General features: G+C 38.2%; 3 protein-coding genes across 3 annotated transcripts; 2 read left to right on the forward strand and 1 right to left on the reverse strand.

Annotated features, from left to right (window-relative positions):
• The first annotated feature begins 4,258 nt into the window (after positions 1 to 4,258).
• Positions 4,259 to 7,314, forward strand: LOC108682659 (histidine-rich glycoprotein). The gene is made up of 2 exons (XM_018171873.2): positions 4,259 to 4,300; positions 5,362 to 7,314. The coding sequence occupies exons 1-2, from the start codon at positions 4,265 to 4,267 to the stop codon at positions 6,166 to 6,168; spliced, it is 843 nt and encodes a 280-aa protein (XP_018027362.1). The 5' UTR covers positions 4,259 to 4,264; the 3' UTR covers positions 6,169 to 7,314.
• A 735-nt stretch (positions 7,315 to 8,049) lies between these two features.
• LOC108682641 lies at positions 8,050 to 10,224 on the reverse strand. The gene is made up of 2 exons (XM_018171848.2): positions 10,144 to 10,224; positions 8,050 to 9,222 (listed from the first exon to the last, which is right to left on the reverse strand). The coding sequence occupies exons 1-2, from the start codon at positions 10,150 to 10,152 to the stop codon at positions 8,809 to 8,811; spliced, it is 423 nt and encodes a 140-aa protein (XP_018027337.1). The 5' UTR covers positions 10,153 to 10,224; the 3' UTR covers positions 8,050 to 8,808.
• Positions 10,225 to 15,146: 4,922 nt separating this feature from the next.
• On the forward strand, positions 15,147 to 18,247 carry LOC108682705 (probable RNA-binding protein EIF1AD). The gene is made up of 3 exons (XM_018171934.2): positions 15,147 to 15,279; positions 16,310 to 16,448; positions 17,074 to 18,247. The coding sequence occupies exons 2-3, from the start codon at positions 16,329 to 16,331 to the stop codon at positions 17,890 to 17,892; spliced, it is 939 nt and encodes a 312-aa protein (XP_018027423.1). The 5' UTR covers positions 15,147 to 15,279; positions 16,310 to 16,328; the 3' UTR covers positions 17,893 to 18,247.
• The last annotated feature ends 296 nt before the right edge of the window (positions 18,248 to 18,543 follow it).

Below are 18,543 nucleotides of genomic sequence, written 5' to 3' on the forward strand. Positions count from 1 at the left end.
CGCCAGGTCAAACTCGAGTGACACACCAGGTCAAACTCGAGTGACACACCAGGTCAAACTCGAGTGACACACCAGGTCAAACTCGAGTGACACGCCAGGTCACACTCGAGTGACGCACCAGGTCACACTCGAGTGACGCACCAGGTCAAACTCGAGTGACACACCAGGTCAATCTCTAGTGACACACCAGGTCACACTCGTGTGACACAGTATTTGACGCTCAAGTGACACACTAGTCGACGCTCAAGTGACACACTAGTTGACGATCAAGTGACACAGTTGCGTGTTTCAGGTGATGCATCACGGCACTGAGGTGTCAGACGAATAAAATTGCTCTGCTCGCTTCCACTGGTCACTAGATAGAACGGTAAATCATGTAAGTTGAGGACATTTCGTTCTGTCGTCACCTCATGGAATTTTTCATCCTCCCTAGTATTTTCTTGATTCGCCACGAGATTCATAGAGCGCCAGGTATTTCTAGTACTTCCTATTCAACCCAAGGAGCTTTTCCAATTTAATCTGAAATTTATATAACCTTGTATATTTGCCAACTTAATTGAACCCCTACTTTAATGTTTGTTAATTCAACGCTTGCTAAAAGTTCCTTTAAATAATGAGCACCAACATGCTACGTTCAACTTGACAGCTCTGTATGTTCTGCGCTTGAGGATGACCATACGCATCTTGCGACCACACATCAGGAAAGCTGTAATAGGCATAAGCAGTTATGTCATACTAATGGAAAATAAAAGCTCACATTATCAACTGTAAGTCATAATATCTGACATTCAGCAGTATTGTGCTGTGTATTTCATGGCATAAGCACAGCAACTTTATAAACACTTTTCGCGCAACGTTTGCTTCTTTCTTGTCATTGTTCTCAGAGATGGGCTGTATGCTGCAGTCGTAGATTGCACTCCGGAAAAAAAAAACATGCTATCTATCGCAAATGCTTACAAAGTATATAATAAAAGTGCCTTTTGATAATATTTTTTTTAAATACATCATTTTTTACGGGATGAGTGCACGTTTGAATTCTTTCTCTGCCTCCAAATGCATTGGTGGAACTTAAATGTGCAATAAAAATAATACTATAATGATATTATTAACAAATGCAGCTGGCATAAATTCAATGACAGTCAGAAACCTGACAAATCTTCCGCAATAAGCATACTTTTCTATATAATAGGCTCAGGATGCTCAGATACCAGTTAATTCAACTTTATGATTGCGTGGAAATAAAGAATTGAACTACCCTATGGGCTATATTTAAAGCAACTACTGATTGGATCAATACTTTCCCGACGATTAATACTTTTCCTTCATTAACAAACAAGTTTGCCTCATCGTCTTGACGTACACGTCTTAAAACTGGCATGTTCACTGTTCAGTTGATATTACTCTAGGAATTTTAAATGTACATGTAGTTTTTGGATAAAATTACTCGTTGAAACGAGGGGTTCACTCATGGCAAACAATAAGACTGCAAACTCACCTTACTTCACTTCGAGGCATCCTTCAGCTACCTGGACTTTTCACGATGAGTAATTTCAGAAAAACCCCATTTGAAAATCTAGCTACCAATTCTGTGATATAAATGAGAAACAACTTTATACCTCAGCCTTGATAATCAGTCGTAAGAATATTTTAATTATCGAAAAATTCAATAATTTGTCAATTTCGACTTTCGAGATTGTTCATTCTTTTATTAGGCAAGCGAATGATTTGCCTCTGTATCAAGTTTTTTAATAAGCATTTTGCATCATTTACAGTTGAACAGTTGCATTTTTTACAGTTAGTTACAGACTTACAGTTGAATTTTTTCGCTGTCTCTATTGTAAATTTCACTCTCGGAAAGAAAATTGCACTGCTCTCAAGCCTCTCATTGAAACCAATTTAGCGAGTTTACGACAAGTACTATTTTTGTATTAGTTCATTTAATTTTACTTCTGTCTTGCCAATAACAAATTTGTCACCTTTGACCTTTCCCTTCGCTTCACAGAACAATACTTGCAGGAATATAGCTTTACAAATCAACCAATTCGTTAGTCACCTTGCCCAGCAACGATTCAAAAATTACTCTTATTCATAAAATGTCAGTTTGAAAAAAAATAAACTACAAACTGTATACTATGCGATGACGAACATAATTTAGATCAGGTTCTTGACTATACATAACGGCCTTCGATCGAGATGACATCCAATACAGCACAGCCACCAAGCGCGGCAACGTGTCGCGCTTGAGATTTGACTTCCATGAGGTTCGACAAGCATGTCGCACTGGCCTATTCTGTCTGCGTCTGCTGGAACAGATGATCTGCTTCGTAGATTTTTTCAAGCATACGCATGGACCACCAGCCAAGGTTCCACACAAGAAGTAAACCTCCGTAAACAGCTTGCGTGCGGCCATATATTTATGTGCATACATTCGACATGTCTATTTGTTGATGATGACATCTGAGGGCTGATCTGCGCAGCCATTGCTTCATCCGAACATTCGTGGCTGCGCGACTTTACGGTGCCGAAGGGCGATACTTTCTTTAATTGGATGTATTTTTTAATGGAAAAATTCACCTAAAGTTAACTCAGCAAGTTTAGTGATAAAAGTTTTTCACCCAAATTTAACTCTTCATTTTACTTCGAAACTTTAGTTCAATGCTTATGTCTTTTGAGATAAACGTCGACATGGGGACAATCATGATTTGTTCGTTTGATTATTCTTGCAATTTTAGAATTACAAGAAGGGCTTATCCATTCCCAGCACACAAGGGAGACCTGCAGTAAATGATTTTTTTTTGTGCCCTGATATTTCAAAGTTCCCCTATTGTGTGACCATTTATCTCATTCCATTGTACGACATTCCGTAAATTCTTCTCTGTGCGCAATTGCTCACTTCATATGTGTTGTTTCTGAACCGATGTCATCGTTATAAGCGATGAGCACATCACATGTTTACAGAAGCCTGTCAACGGCGCTCATAAATTACATTGAGAAACATCATCCGGACAGACGATGCATTTCAATACCTATAGCAAATAATGCTTACTAAACAAAGTATTCCACAAAGCAGTGAAATACCGCGATTTTTAAGCAATACTTTGCACATATGAATAATGTGCTTCAAATCAAATCATTGCACTGAAGTGTAACGGAACTGTCACAGCAGGGCCTTCTTGTGCAGCCGTGCCTGTAACGTGCACTTATCGTCGTCATAAATCAATCCTGACTTACCTGCAATTGTGAGATACGCACGCGCTCTCCTTTTGTTCTGCATGCATTTTGATGAAATTGAGTACATTTTATCTTCTGTTTGACCAACAATATGAAATTTGAAATTGTTAACTCATGCTTCTATTTTTATCAATGACTTAGAATTGAGTTTTAAAAGACGTGATTTTTGTTATAGTTTGAACTCTTCAGCAAACGAGCAAAACTGGCCAGGTTTAAGCAACAAGAATAAAATAATTTGTTTGTAATCACGACAGATTAAATGAAACTATAACTGATAGCTTATCTATATTCTTGTATGAACAGATTTCGGCCAACTAGAGCTTGTCGAAACGATGTTCTGACATGTTTAGCTGCGCTGGTCGTGATGACGAGAGTTTAGGCTAAACTCACTCATTTATGTAATATCTGTTAAACTAATAGTAATGGCTTGTGATATAAATATATAACTATTAGATCATTAATCGTTTCCAATAATAAACAATAAACAGGTAATAATAATTCTAATAGCAGAATTAAATCTAACAAAATAATGGCTGATGTCGCTGAGGTATAATGTGGGATTTAACGAAACTTGATACGCTTAGAAACCATCAATTTATGAGCTAAGCATTGTGAGGGATAAATTTCAATTTGTTTTAACCGCCAATTGTATAACAATAACGATAAGGCATATCGATCAACCGTGTCACTCGGTCCCTACATAAAATTATATTGCGTGTAACCGCTCACCGTAAAATTTAATCTTATATCATCAGTCTGTTTAAATCGCAAGTTCACCAAAAATTTAAAAGTAAATATATTGCCAAAATTACTAACCGCATCTTCAACTAAAATGTCTATATTCATTAATTATTTTTAAAATTTAAAATAGAAATCTCTAAAAAATTCATTCATTCTTAATAGACGAATTCGCCTGGTCCCAAAATTTGTGCAAGGATTGAGGCAATCGAGGTGACCTCGCCGTAGCCCGGTCAGGGAGCGGACGTATATAAGCCGAGGGAAGAGAGAGGGCGCGCTCACACGACGCTCTGAGATGGCTAGGGGAAGCGTCTGCCGCTCCGTCACCACCGTGAGTCGAGCAAACCTAATGACTTTTTAATTAACATTTTCTACACTAAAGCCTGCTTGTTTTTGGTCACGCTCCAATTGGCTCCCTTTCACTTTCTTTAACCCTTCTACTATTTGACTTGAACCCAATAACATTGAGTTGCATTTTAGCACGAGATACATTGAAATAACTTGTTACTGAGGACGTTTTCTTAAATTCTCTATTAATATATTTATCACAGCAACAAATGTTATTAACTACATTTTTAAATGCTCCTCGTTGAAAACACATGGCGTTAGGTGGCCTTTAAAATATGTTTTCCAACAGATTCTCCTAAAACATCGAAATTTCGGAATAATATTCAAAAGACTTTCTCGGGTTAACATTATTTGCCGATTTCCTTTACTTTTTTGTCTGATGCATGTTTAATATAAAAAGAAGCAACAGTAAAGGCGAATCAATATGTCTATTTACCAATATTCAGGACACTCATACATGTTATCTCAACTTAATGAAAATAATCCATTGTTGGTTGCATTACTTTCAAATTAACTTGTGATTTGTCTTTGGTTAATAGTGAATAATTTCACATAGTTAATTATTATTATTATTATTCCACGAAGAGATTGTCATGGCGTCTGGTTCGGATCGAACTTCGAGGGCACGTTACAAGTGGCTAAAAAAGACACGAGAGGATAAAAACAGATGACGTCTATGCTAAAACAAAGGACATATGCCAAGACTGACGACGTCTATCATAGAACAAACAACACCTATGCTAAACCAGTAATATACATAATAGATTAGATGACGGCTAGGTCTAAGATTCATAGGCTCTACGGAAAAGTTCTGTTTTTAGGCGATTAATAGTGAAGGAGAGCACACAGTTAATAATGAAGGAGAGTCCACAATTTATAGAGCTGCTAGAAGAGTACGTAATTAAAAGTGACGCTCCAAAATTTGAGAATAAAATGAGAAATGAATAACACATCAGTAAACACACACTAATTATTTCATATTATATAGAATTGATTCAGAAAACTCAGTTTTATTATTCATTAATTAATGCAAATTAATGGCAGGTGCTGCTGTTGCTGGGAGCGCAGCCTCTCATGGCAAGTCCCAGCCCAGTCCCAGATGCCCAGCCTGAACCCAAGCCCAAAGCTGGAGCAGACCCAGCAGCAGACCCAGCAGCTGACCCAGACCCTCAGCTGGGACTGGGACCAGGTTTTGGAATTGGTCCCGGGTACACAGGAGCTGGACTTTATTCTGGGAGTTTAGGAATCAATTCTTTAGGATTTACTGGGACTGATGTTCTAAGCGCCTATAGGTTAGGGCTTGGTCCTTACGGATTTAATGGCCACGGTTTTCATAGGTACGGTTACCCTTACGTGGAGTACGGTTATGTTGAGTCTTATCCTATCGTACAAGAACATTACGGGCATGCAAATGACCATTATCACCACAAAGGTCATCTTCACGACCACGAGCATCTTCACAAGGGCCACGGCAAACAGTACGACCACGATTCTAAGTACTATCACGGCACACGGTACGGTCACCCACGGTATGCTGGCATAAACCCGTATACGCCGTATGAACATTCGCCGTATCGCTACAGGAGCTACAGTGCCTTCAGAGACTACGGCGGCCATGACCGTCACGGCTACCGCCACTACGGCCATCACGGCTACCGACACGGAGGTCAACACGTTCACGGTCACCGCAAGTCTCTGTACCATCATAAATCGGATCCTCATCACAAACATGAACATCACAAAGAATACAAAAGTCACCATCATCGTCATCATCACCACGGACTAAATCACCATATTTCTCACCATCCCGTTTACGCATATCATGACTTGCAGCATCACAGCCATCACTAGCTGTTATACTAGCGCACTAGTGACGACATCACCATCAATCTGGATCGCATCCCGCATTAAAATTACACCCAAATGGTGTTGGATCCACTGTCTCGTAACACGTACACGTAGCCTACTGTTAACCCTGAGCTGAACGCGAAGCGTGAACGAATTCAGGTTTCTTAGTCTTTATATATGTTTATATATTCGAAAAGAATGTTGAATATTATGTGTGATTGACTAAAACGAAGCAGAGAATAAAAGCGTAAGATATGGAGTCTGTCTTTAACCGTAAACTGTGAATGATATCTGCCCTCGAAAATTGCGAACACATACGTGAACGAAATCAATTATTTGTGACAGCAATAAACGAATAAACGAGACGAACCTCTCATTTTGAGCGATCTCCTGGATGGAGAGTAAGAGTACTAAATTCTAGTTAATTTGATCTGTTCGCTGTGTTTTTCACTTTGAATTGATGGGAAAGACTTTCAGCTCAAAAATGACTTACATATTCCTAATAGATTGCATTTTTAGTTTCAAATAGTACATTACATAGAACTCGTTTCGTCAATGAATAAGCAGAAACCGTTGTTCAGAAAATGTTTTAACAAAGCATAGGAGCCCTCTCTTACATTGATTTTTAGGAATGGGATTCGAAGCCTATATCTCCACCTCTTAATTTTTGACCGACGTAATAAAATGTGATTGCTGAATCCTCAGGATATATTCGACGGCTTTATTTAAAATGTTTTTAGAAGATTTAAAATATTAAGAAGTAATTATAATTTAAATATCAATAATTATTCAAAGGAAGGAGACTCCAAGGTCATTTTCTGGTCCAACTGGCTGCAGCGGATGATACAATAGAAATGTCGCCACTGAAGAAATAGGCCCATGGCCTGTTGCCGATTCTTGATGAACTGTAGCACCTAAATTGACCAAGTTTTTTTTTCTGTCGTTTGATATCAAAGCGTTTAACTTTTTTTAGAGTTCTTATATGCTTTCAGGCAAGAATCACTTTATTGAAGGTAATAGCTTATTGTATCAAAAACTAATTTTCTCTTCTAATAACTTTGCTGAAGGCCTATCTTCCTACTGCGCGGCTGAGTTACGTTTAATAAATGTTTTTTTCGTGAATGTACTAATTTTAAAACATATTCAATGTTTCGCTGCGAAATAAAATGTTATAATATATTCTTGTAATTTTATTTGCCATTTGTTTTCACTTCTTCTGAAGTTATCGTGAGTAACGCACCTCGGCTTCTGTGCGTCGCTAAACCTATTTTTTTTTTTTTTTTGAGAAGTATGGGGATGCATTGTTTCACTAATATCGTAATCATTCACCGATAACAACATCGCTCAGATTCCACCTCCGCCGCTCGAACTTGTCCTGAAGAATTAATTGTATTTAAATGAGTTCCATATCTCCACAAATTACCGTGCATTGCAACACTGAACTCAACGAGTCTTCAGGTCATACGAAAGCAAAGCATTGGTCTTTAGGTGACGAACTTTGCACAATTGGCAGCTGATTTAGCTCTTAGCTCTTCAGAAGCATGGTTGAACTAGTAGAAGGTTGATCCATGAGAAGCTTATTTTCGCGGATGGAGCTTCTTGTTCGCATGTTACGTCACTGATCTCAGAGACGCCACGGGCATTAACCAATCACCGAAATGCGTTCAAACCAGTCAACCAATCCGTCATGGGAATGACGGGTTTGCTTACGTTTCTCGATCTCTTTGACGCAACAAGAGAGCCAAACTGAAAGACGGAACTTTTCTTGGGTCACCCTTATATAATATAGTTCAACCATACTCGGTTCAACCAAGTCCGTTCATCAAAATTCTTGTTCGATCAGAACATCGACAAGCAAATGGAGGGTTTAATAAAACTAAACGATTAATTGCCGGCATTCATGTTCAAAGAAACGACGTTGATTATTTTAACACGCGGTACTAGAGGGCAAGAAAATTATTTAGCTATGTGCAAGTGGATCCTAAGTGATTCAAGCAATGGTTGACGAGCTACTGACACCAGAGTGAAGTTTGCTTGATTAAAGAAAAGAATTAGTTGGCAATCTAAACTGATAGTGAGCACCAACGACAGTCTGCGTTGCCATTTTCCAGTCGCAGCCCCGGAATTCTCGACGTTTTCTGCAAAGCAGCATCACTCTAGTAACATAAGGTGCTACTGGCGCTGAGACTTCACAGAGAATCCATGTCGATCCTCCTCCTGCAGGCCCAGTAAATCTAGAAGTAGTTGTGGTGGTAGTTTTTATGGAGAGCTCTTTAAAGAGCACTCCATAAAAACGTTATCTACCGGGAAATCTGAAGTCGTAGGCAGCAGGCAGTGCCTCAACATAGTCTCCTTATCTACCACAACATCGGGTGCAAACAGACATTCACCGCGCGAAATGTTGCTCATTTTTCATAGTTACAGTGTGAAATGTCCATAGTTAAATGTGAGGGAGCAATACTTGAGAAAACTCAAGAAAATGCTGCTCATCAAGAATATGTATCATTGTTTCTAATTGAAATTATTTTAGTGACAGTCTGTTTTCGTTTCCAGTAAGTCGGAGCATTGCGGAACTGGTCATATTACTTAAGTAGAAACAGAGCATAGTTGAAGTAGTGACCATCTTATTAAATCATATCCTGCTCAGTAGAAGAGGTCCTTATCGTGAGGCAGGTAGTTGTGCACGCCGTAAAGGCCAGCTCCGCCGTAGTAACCAGATCCGCCATAATAGTCAGCGTTGGCGTAGTAATCCGGCACGCTGTGCAGGGACGGAGATACGTAATGCACGTACTTCACGGCAGGGAGGATTGGGTCCGGGTAGAGCGTGTGACTCGTGTCGTAAGATTTAACTGCAACGGCTGGCTGGTAAGCCTTCAGCTTCTGGAACCCAAAACCAGGGATATGCTCGGCCTTTTGCACCACGTAGCCGGGATAGTGAGTGTGCGAACGCCTGTGCTGCGAAACTAGGATCGCTGGGTCAGCTTCGGCCTCGGCCGTGGCTTCGGCTTCGCACCGCACGGCAACGACTGCCAAACCGAACACAACAAACAGGGACACCTGAAAAATGAATTAACAATTATCAATAAACCAATTAATTTATGGTACAAGTTTAACAATTGTCAACAAGCCTACAAACTTATGGTCAGAATATACAAATCAGCAACAACCCAAGAAATTCAAGGTGTCAGTATGCGACTAATGACAAAATTTTTTGTTCGTTGCTAATGGTTACGTCAGCCTTATTTGGGTAAATTAAGACAAAAGGACAGAAAATTCACGTAATAATTGGATAGATTTTAGGTCGTCACTATGTGCACTGAACGATTAATGGCGGGTAAAGCGGCAGTGCGTGCGAGCTACATCACTCCGCAGTCCTGCAGTGCCCGCTGCCTCGAAGTGAGAGTCATAGGCTGACTTCTAATAGGCTATTTAACGTCTAAGATGGGCAAGTTTAGAGTAAAATATTCATTTTCCCGTTGATTTTCGACTATGCAAGAATTCGAAGGCTTTTCCTCTACCAACAGCTTAACAACACGTATGCAGATATATAATCAACAAATAAACAAATATTATACGGCACCGGAATTTGTGAACACCAAATTCCCAATCTACGTCACCGTTTTTCGCCGACACGACCCAATAAGACTCAAAAACTTTTGGACAAAAATTAACTTAGATGACTTAGATCTTTCAAGTCCTACATTTATGATGTATGGCAACACCATAATGAGCCGGTTACGATTTTCCAAAAAAAACACAACTTTAAAAATCTAATTTTATCGTTTTGAATTAAGCACTTAATATTTTTCAATTTAGACCAAAAAAATACCATCAGTCTGACTTTTTGAGATTTAACGGTACGGCAGTTGCTTATGAAAATTGAAGCCTACACAAATCTAATACTTATAATGTGTAAATTGAAAAAAAAAATCAGGCCAATAATTTTCAACACTCGCAAACCGAGTAACAAGAACAGACCTTGTACATGGCGGAGCTGAGGCGAGGATAAGCCGCTAGCCAGCAACAGCAGAGGTGAAGCGGGAGCGCATTATGGCGCGCCTTGTCCACCGACGCTCTTTTTAAGCAAAACAGCGGCGGCCATGAAGGAATTGTCCGTATCCTGCGTCCTATATCCTGCGTCAGTGCTCTGTATCTCCTCTCTTAGGACAATTATTGATCCAAATTACCTGTATACTTGAGTGCCTGTTACTGCGAGCAAGGTTGCTGTGGGGCGCTAGAGCATGGCTCATTTGTACGTAGTTGTAGCTGTAGCGTTACCAACCGCATGTCACGAGCTGCAGAAACTTGTTGTTTGTTTCTTGGTATGTATAACGATTGGTTTATTGGTATATATAACGGTTGGTAAACATAATGATGTTGGTATATCACGATATATATATCTAGCTGGTGATCTAGCGCTTCTGGAGATGAGAAATTGCAGACATCGGCGAATAGTGCACATCGAATTGCGCCTATTGTATTAATTTACTGATTAAAGAATACACGTACTTGAGAAATGCCCGTTCACACCATAACTTGTAAATAGAGTCATCACCGGTATTCAAGTCGGGAATACATTCCAATATCAGTTTATTTGAAATTTAAATTTCAGAAAATAGTACATCAAATTATATTCCGATTGTTCAATACGAAGCCCGCATATCGTTGTCACATCTTTCTTCTCCTAAAAAACATAATTTTAGGCCCTGCTAACATTCCGACACAACAGGCATTGCAGATGCACACAGTAACCTCTTACATATATACCATTCGAGGCAGTTGAAAATATTGAGATATTTTTAATAACATGCACGCAAACCTTTTAAATTACATAAATAGTTTATTTTGAGTGAATATTGAAAGTCCACTTTAACTTTTTACTCAAATCAACACTTGTCCGAAAAAACCTGGTGCTCTGGCACAATTTATCATTTTCACGAAGTTTTCGGTAGTTTTTTTGTATGAGTAATGAAGATAATGGTTAGTATATGCGCACTTCTATAAGTTTGCAACCGCCCGATCGAAATCACTCTTCAATTTTTTATTACAACACTTCTCTTTAACTTCACTTCTTGTTTGTCTGTCTGTCTGCTACAAATCTTATAATCAAAATTTAAAACGCTTCTACTTATCCTATTGATCAGAAACTTTCTACACTTGCGTAAAGTTGGAGACAATGCATGAATCAAATGGCAAAATAAAAGATTTTAACAATTGAAAAAAAAAATATTTTTCAATGTTAAAAAATTTAAAAAAATAATTTTGTCAGCTACAAATCTTATAACTGATATTTTATGCACTTTTACCTGTCCAATTGATCTGAAATTTTGCACACTTGTGTGAAGTCGGAGGCAATGCATGATTCAATTGACAGAATAAATAATTTTGAAAAAAAGTATAAAAAATTTTGAAAAATTAATTTTTTTAATATTCGAAAATGAAATGAGAAATTCATTGTACATCTGTAACATTGGAGGCACTGGATTCTTTAGAAGTGTTGTTTTTAAAAAGTAATTTTTAAGCGTATATTATTGTACAAAGCTTCAGGACAGTTACTTACAATTCTTGCCCTGCAGTTTCCGAGGTCTCTCCATAGGCCACTAGGCTCATGCATCAACTATTTATAACTTCATGAAGATTCATGAAGATCACTCAGCTGTAGTATCCGCGCTTGAAATTATGATAGGTTTTCATTCAACATGTTTTTATTTTTTATGTTGTTTAATTCATCTACGATTCTACGTCATGTGTTTCAGGTGAATTAATACCTTGAAATCTTCCTAGGTACTCTTGGTAATATTTTATAGTTTTCCTATTCCTATAAAGTAAATCTAGAAATATTTTGAATATCAGTAAATATCTTCTGGACGGCTGAATTTAATGATCGTGTCCGCTGCTCGCTGGGCGTGAGCGCAGTGCGCTCGGATTACATAGGAAGTTTTTGACGGTCCGACTCACCGGACCACAACTAGGATAAGGTGCGATGTAATAACGCGGAACCATTTCATCAATGTCACCACCGATACAACTGAGATGAAAACGCATTCGTAATTCCTATTTATATTCAGGCCCTATTGATATCAGCCCTCATGGCCTGTACTAACTGAATTCATCCGACCATATTAGCCACGATAGTTTTCATTTTTTCAAGTTACAATTCTTCCGATTAAACAGCCAAATTTGTTACTAGTCGTAATTACTATAATTCATACACGGCTACTGCAACTCTGACTTCCTCTCGCTTCGAAGGATGTGAGTTACAGAATGTTAACGGATATTTTGACACACAATTTACTACACCATTATTATCATAGAACATATCTCTGGACACGTATCTAAGTGCGGATATCAATGAGAAATTGCTGACCTTGCATAGAATTGCTCGATTTCAGATTGAAATGCAACCGTCACTAAACGTTAGACGTACGGTAGGTTTTGGGCAATTACTGGCCGACGTTGCTGCGTATTTTAAATACATTCATGAACATAGTAAGTGCAAAATAGTGCTTTAATTCTAACCTTATCAATTTTTTCTTTTTAACAAATAAATTTAGTCACTTTGTTTTTCATCATTAAATTCAAATGGATGTAATAATATTGACGTACGGCACAGCTGCGAGCTACAATTGACGCATCAGCCTCTAAATAAAGAAAAGTTATGGAATTACGGCTCAATGCTCATCAATATCACCTCTTTTAAAAAATAAACTTCGTAACAATTACAAACACAAAGTTCCTAGATTTTTGTAATATTTTTCATGTAACAAATACGATACGTTATGCCATCCTCTAATAACAAGCAAGCCCAATTTCGTCTGTACTTATTTGTTATCACTGTTAAATAAGCCTAAAATTTATGGTAATTAAGTTGAAATATTGTATTTATTCAGCGCAATATACCATTTTGATACACACTGATAATGTATAAGCAACTTTTTTAACTTCAAGGCATTTTTAACTTCAACCATTGATGCACGTGCACATATGCGCCGCTGAAGCTCTAGGCTCGTAATTTTGATTTTCTCGATCGGAAGCCTTTATTTTATTTCGGAAAAATATGCATTTTTCCCAGATCTGAGGTCCGTTAATGTATCGACCAAAGATGAAACGCAAAAACTTTCCGCAAGCTCAGCACTTGTGGACAACATATTCTCGATTATAATAACTGTCTGAAAAATATATAGATCAAGAAAGAAGTCAGTAATGCCTTGCTTGAGCTGTCACAAGCTGTCACTTTCTTGATTGGGAGTTAAATTTCAACCCTCGAACCTCTTATACCAAGCGTGGCGAATGAAATGTCATACCTCACCCCACACGTATCCACCTCACACCACACGTATCCACCTCACCCCACACGTATCCACCTCACCACACACGTATCCACCTCACACCACACGTATCCACCAACGTATCCACCTCACCCCACACGTATCCACCTCACCCCACACGTATCCACCTCACCCCACACGTATCCACCTCACCCCACACGTATCCACCTCACTCCACACGCATCCACCTCACCCCACACGTATCCATCTCTAAGATATGTATTCCTTTCATCCGAGATATCTTTCTTAGTTTGCGCTCCCACACAAAAACAAGATTAAGAAGGTAACCGCTCTTTGTTCCCTAAGCCTGGCACGGCGAAGCTATAAAATTTGAAACTCGGATTTTTTTTGTGAAGATTTTTTTTTAAGCAGAATCATTTCTCCTTCCAAAGCGCACGAGCGAACTTATCAAATTGTAACCTTGTCACGTGAAGACCTTTTCTTTGTCTAATTCGTCAAGGTCGAACAAATTGTTTCTTTTGGCCAGAAAGCTTCTTTGTCTAATTCGTCATGGAAGCCTTTAACTTCTGTGGCAAAATGAGCAGGTGCGCTGACGCAAAAAAGTTGACACCAGTGAAAAGTTGAGTTGTTGCTCGGATGTTATTTGCTCACACTTCTGTGTGTCACCTAAAATTTATTCTAATGAACTCTTATTTGATTTTCATATAAAAATTTATATTCCAAAACACTCTTCGAAACCTTTACAACTTAAAGCTTGCGCTTTATGACCTTCTAATTTAGCCACATCTCTGTGCGATTACTTAAGCATGTCCTGGTGAACCGTACATGTGATGAGGACGGTACTGCGCCCTGGAGGCGGTAAGAATACATATAATTTTCCTCATGAATGTATATACAAAGAAAGAATTTGAATATAGAGTCATTAATTTTGTATGTATTTCCTAATTAAGAAGAAAATTAAAATGTTTCCTCTACCTAAACTTATTGGGAAAAACATATTTTTTGAAACACGGACCAAAAACATAACTACTAAAAATACAACGCGGAGCTTTTGCTATTGTTTTTAACATAATATAATAAATACCAAGGAAACTCCCTCCACAATATATAGACACAGTTGGCATCGAGATATCGGTGTTCGGTCGTCACACCGAAAAAATAATTAACTAATTTTTACGAGGCTGTTATCTGACTTAGATAAGCAGAGGTATTACAGAAGCCTGCTTCTGGATGATTCAGTACTGAATGTAAGCATGGATGATTTTTAGATGAGATTTTGGACGATTCAGAACTGAATAATAAGCATGTTTAGGATGTGAACGCATAAATATGAGTTTATGTTACAAACAAGATATGTTCTCCTAACTGGAGTCTGAAAAATGTATGCACTGTTCAATGGTTTATTACTCACATAGATAAATAGACATGTAAGCCTTAAACGTAGTAAAAATTATTATTTTGTTCAAGCCCTAAAAAGTAATGAATTTTCTGAGAAATTCCAAGGGACGGTCGGCATGTAATTTAGCCTTAACAATGTACCGGGAGTTTTTTTCTCTATACAAGATAAGATCTCGGCTGTATTTTCATTGTCCCCTGTCGTTTACAATAAGCCGAATTGATGATGCCCGGGTGTCAGCTCGGCTATATAAGCCGCGCCCTGGCTGCCCCTGCTCATTACTGTGGAGGCCTTGACCGATGTAGTCGTGTTGAACTTACCGCTCGTGATTCTCAGGTGTTGAAGAGCCATTCGAGGAAGACTTTCCGTAGTGTTGTCGATCACATCTAAAAGAAAACGTTGTCCTACGATTTACACCGAAGAGTAAAGGTAAGTGTCTTTACTAGATTTATATTATCTGCATTTATTTTAAGTAAAATTTGCTTCACGAGGTTTGAGTGGTAATCACTCAGACAAAATTGCCTGCCAGAGTTACAATAAATTTATTTGGTTTGTAAGATGGATGACATGGAGTTACTTCAGTTCATTTGGGTTATTTTTATTTCATATTATATCTTTGTGGCAGTGATTGTCATTAATTAATCAAATGTTGTTCATGATATTATAGTTTTAAAATTTTAATTTAGTTTATAAACCTCAAATGACTCGTGTCTCCACAGAACTTTTCCAATTAATGAGAAATGCAATATATTCATATCGCCTTCTCCTGAGTTATTTTTCAAGAAATTTATGTCGTAGTGGGTTTTGTAAGTGTGCTTTAGCCCGCTGGGCTGATATATTTCGCGGGTATTCCAGGAAAGTGAAAGATGGCCGTGTTTGGTACGTGCTTGGCGCGTTAGTCTTGCCGTAAATAAAGTGTAGGTAACTGTGCAGTAAATTTTTAAGCAGTGTAAATACTTACAGGATAGTTGAACATTTTCTTTCCCTACTGCTTGAATTTTTACTGATTATTTCCAGCCTCATCCAGATCTCCAGCTGAAATCTAGCGATAACTTTATTGAAATATCGTCTAAAATTGAACCTATTTGAATTAAGAATTGTTAGTTAAGGATAGACTTCTAGTTAGCTCATCATTCGGCATCGATGTTGAGGCCTTCATAGTCATATCGATTGTGTTTATAGCAATTCTTTGTTAAATTAGTGATGCAATCATTGATTAATTTATTTCCATTTTTAAGGTTGAGAGCGGTTATTTCTATTTAATTTATACTATTTTATCCTCCAATCCTGAAATTTCTTCTGTAACAATATTGTGTAATTCCAGTAAAATATAAAGTGATTTGTTGCATTAAAAAAAATATCCAAAACTGATCTTAACCTCACTTTTTCAGATCCAAACTGATCGATTGTATACTCTAATATTTTCTGCAATATTAATTTTCACCCCGTATTTTTCCAGAAACCTGTACCAGTTGAAAATGTCCCGGATTACGAAAATGAAGTACGTTGCTGCAGAGACCAAGATGGACTACGAGCTGCCGTCTCCAGGACAGACCATCTGCACCATCATCAAGGTGCTGGGCAACAGCACATACCTGGTGAGATGGCAGCCATTTTATGTCTTTCATTCAGAGCTCATATTAAATAAGTGGATTGATGTGTTATATACTTCTATATATATGGTGTCTTTCATTCAAAGCTCATAGTAAAGAAGTGGATTGATGTGTTATATACTTTTATATACGTTGTGTCTTTCATTCGAGCTCATATTAAAGAAGTGGATTGATGTGTTATATACTTCTATATACGTTGAATTTCTCTGGAGGACTGTAGTAATGTATGTAAAGTGTTTTATTTACCACATTGAGTATGGTGGAATGAATTTAATGTCGTTTTTTATCTGATGTAAAGTGATAAGCTTGTTCCATTGTTTAGGCCAAGTTGTGCGTAGGTTTGTAGTCTGAAAGTGAGATGCTGAAAACATGAGTTTTCCGTATATAATTCGGACAATATACATATTACAGTTTTATACGTTACATAATAGTTTTATACGTTTTCCGGCTGTCTTCATGAGCATTACTCCTCTAGAAGGTGATATGTCATGGCTCACATGCATAGTTCTGATTACTTTTAACCTAATTTATTTGACAATTTTTATATTCCAGACTTTGTTTGATTTATGCGCGTAGAACTCGTTGGTAATTAATTTATTTTTATTTCCAGGTGGGTGCTCCTGATGGAGAACAATTCATAGCTTCAATGCCCGCCAAATTCCGCCGCCATGTTTACGTGAGACGACGCGGCTTCGTCGTGACTGAACCCATCGTGGAGGGGAAGAAGGTCAAGGCAGAGATTGTGCGCATCCTTCAACGCAATCAAATCAAACATTTCTATCAAGTCGGGGTCTGGCCCGAGGCCTTCAAGTCCACAGTCTACATCGACAACTCTTTTGCTGCGCAGAAGAAGAGGTATCGACTCACGAACGAAAGCGACCGAGGTGTTGTGCACGGTGAAAAATACTTCTTTATGGATGGCGACGACTGCCGGCCGGTGATGAAGAATAAGAACCGAGATTTTATTGATGGCGTGACCTCATCATTTGATGAGTTAAGGCTTGACGTTGACCCCCACATTGAACCCAACTATAATAAAAAGGCCGTCACTTATGTGATCACTTCGGAAGTAGGTGATAATGGCGACGAAGAAAACGGATTTATTGAAGAGACCAATAATGAAGAAAACAGTGATGATGAAGAAAACAGCGATGATGAAGAAAACAGCGACGATGAAGAAAACAGTGACGAGGAAGAAAACAGCGACAATGAAGAAAACGGTGATGATGAAGAAAACAGCGATGATGAAGAAAACAGCGACGATGAAGAAAACGAAGACGATACAAGAGAAAAATACTCAAATATAAATGCTTCCTATTCCACGAACGTTAATACATTAATAGTTTTAGAGGCGAGTTCTAGGCGAGCCCAGGGCCGCCGCGCAGGAGGCGCAGCCTTCAGCTTAAGATCCTTCCGTCAGAGATATTGAGTCCTGCGTCTAGTGAACACATCAGGGGCTACTTAAAAACTCAGTCGTGTATTGTATGATATTTCAATGTTAGAATATTTTTAGTTCGCCAAGTAGATAATGTTTCATTTCAAGGATCATTTGCTCTGATTATTTTTGTCGTCAGCATCGACTAGGGCGTCATCCCTGCCTTTACTTATAATCAATCTTTTCTTAGGATTAGTGTTCTTCGTTTATTGAAATTTCGCTGGGGATTATTCAGATTTCAGAACGCACACTTTTATAATTGTTCGAATATAAATATTATGATTCTGATATTCGGTCAAGTTCATCTTTCACTTGACAGTCGCCTATTGGTTTGTACGATGACATCGGATGATTAAATAAAAAATATAACGAAAAACAATCTTTCTCTTTTTTCCACTTAAGCTATAAGTTGCATCGTTTCATCAAACTTAACGTACTATTTGTCCAACTTTTATTGCTTCTATCATCAAACCGTTGTTATTGTCAAATTTATTTATGCTATAAATGAGGCGTCTGAAAGAAGATAACTTTCTTTGATTCAAAACTTCAACAAATTGCACTTGCTTTCAATAATGTTGGCTGCTGGATTGTGGCTTCCAAAAGACAGGCTACAGCTATGTTGGTCACTAGAATGTTGTAGGGTAA

The sequence above is a fragment of the Hyalella azteca genome, unplaced genomic scaffold, assembly GCF_000764305.2.
Source record: "Hyalella azteca isolate HAZT.00-mixed unplaced genomic scaffold, Hazt_2.0.2 contig8436, whole genome shotgun sequence".
In the NCBI taxonomy this organism is placed as follows: Eukaryota; Metazoa; Arthropoda; class Malacostraca; order Amphipoda; family Hyalellidae; genus Hyalella; species Hyalella azteca.

Bases quoted from the DNA above. Each gene is read 5' to 3' on its own strand.
- LOC108682659 (XM_018171873.2), top strand. From the start codon at position 4,265: ATGGCTAGGGGAAGCGTCTGCCGCTCCGTCACCACC. The intron at 4,301-5,361 runs GTGAGTCGAGCA...AATTAATGGCAG, and splicing joins TCTGCCGCTCCGTCACCACC to GTGCTGCTGTTGCTGGGAGC.
- LOC108682705 (XM_018171934.2), top strand. From the start codon at position 16,329: ATGTCCCGGATTACGAAAATGAAGTACGTTGCTGCAGAGACCAAGATG. The intron at 16,449-17,073 runs GTGAGATGGCAG...TTTTATTTCCAG, and splicing joins TGGGCAACAGCACATACCTG to GTGGGTGCTCCTGATGGAGA.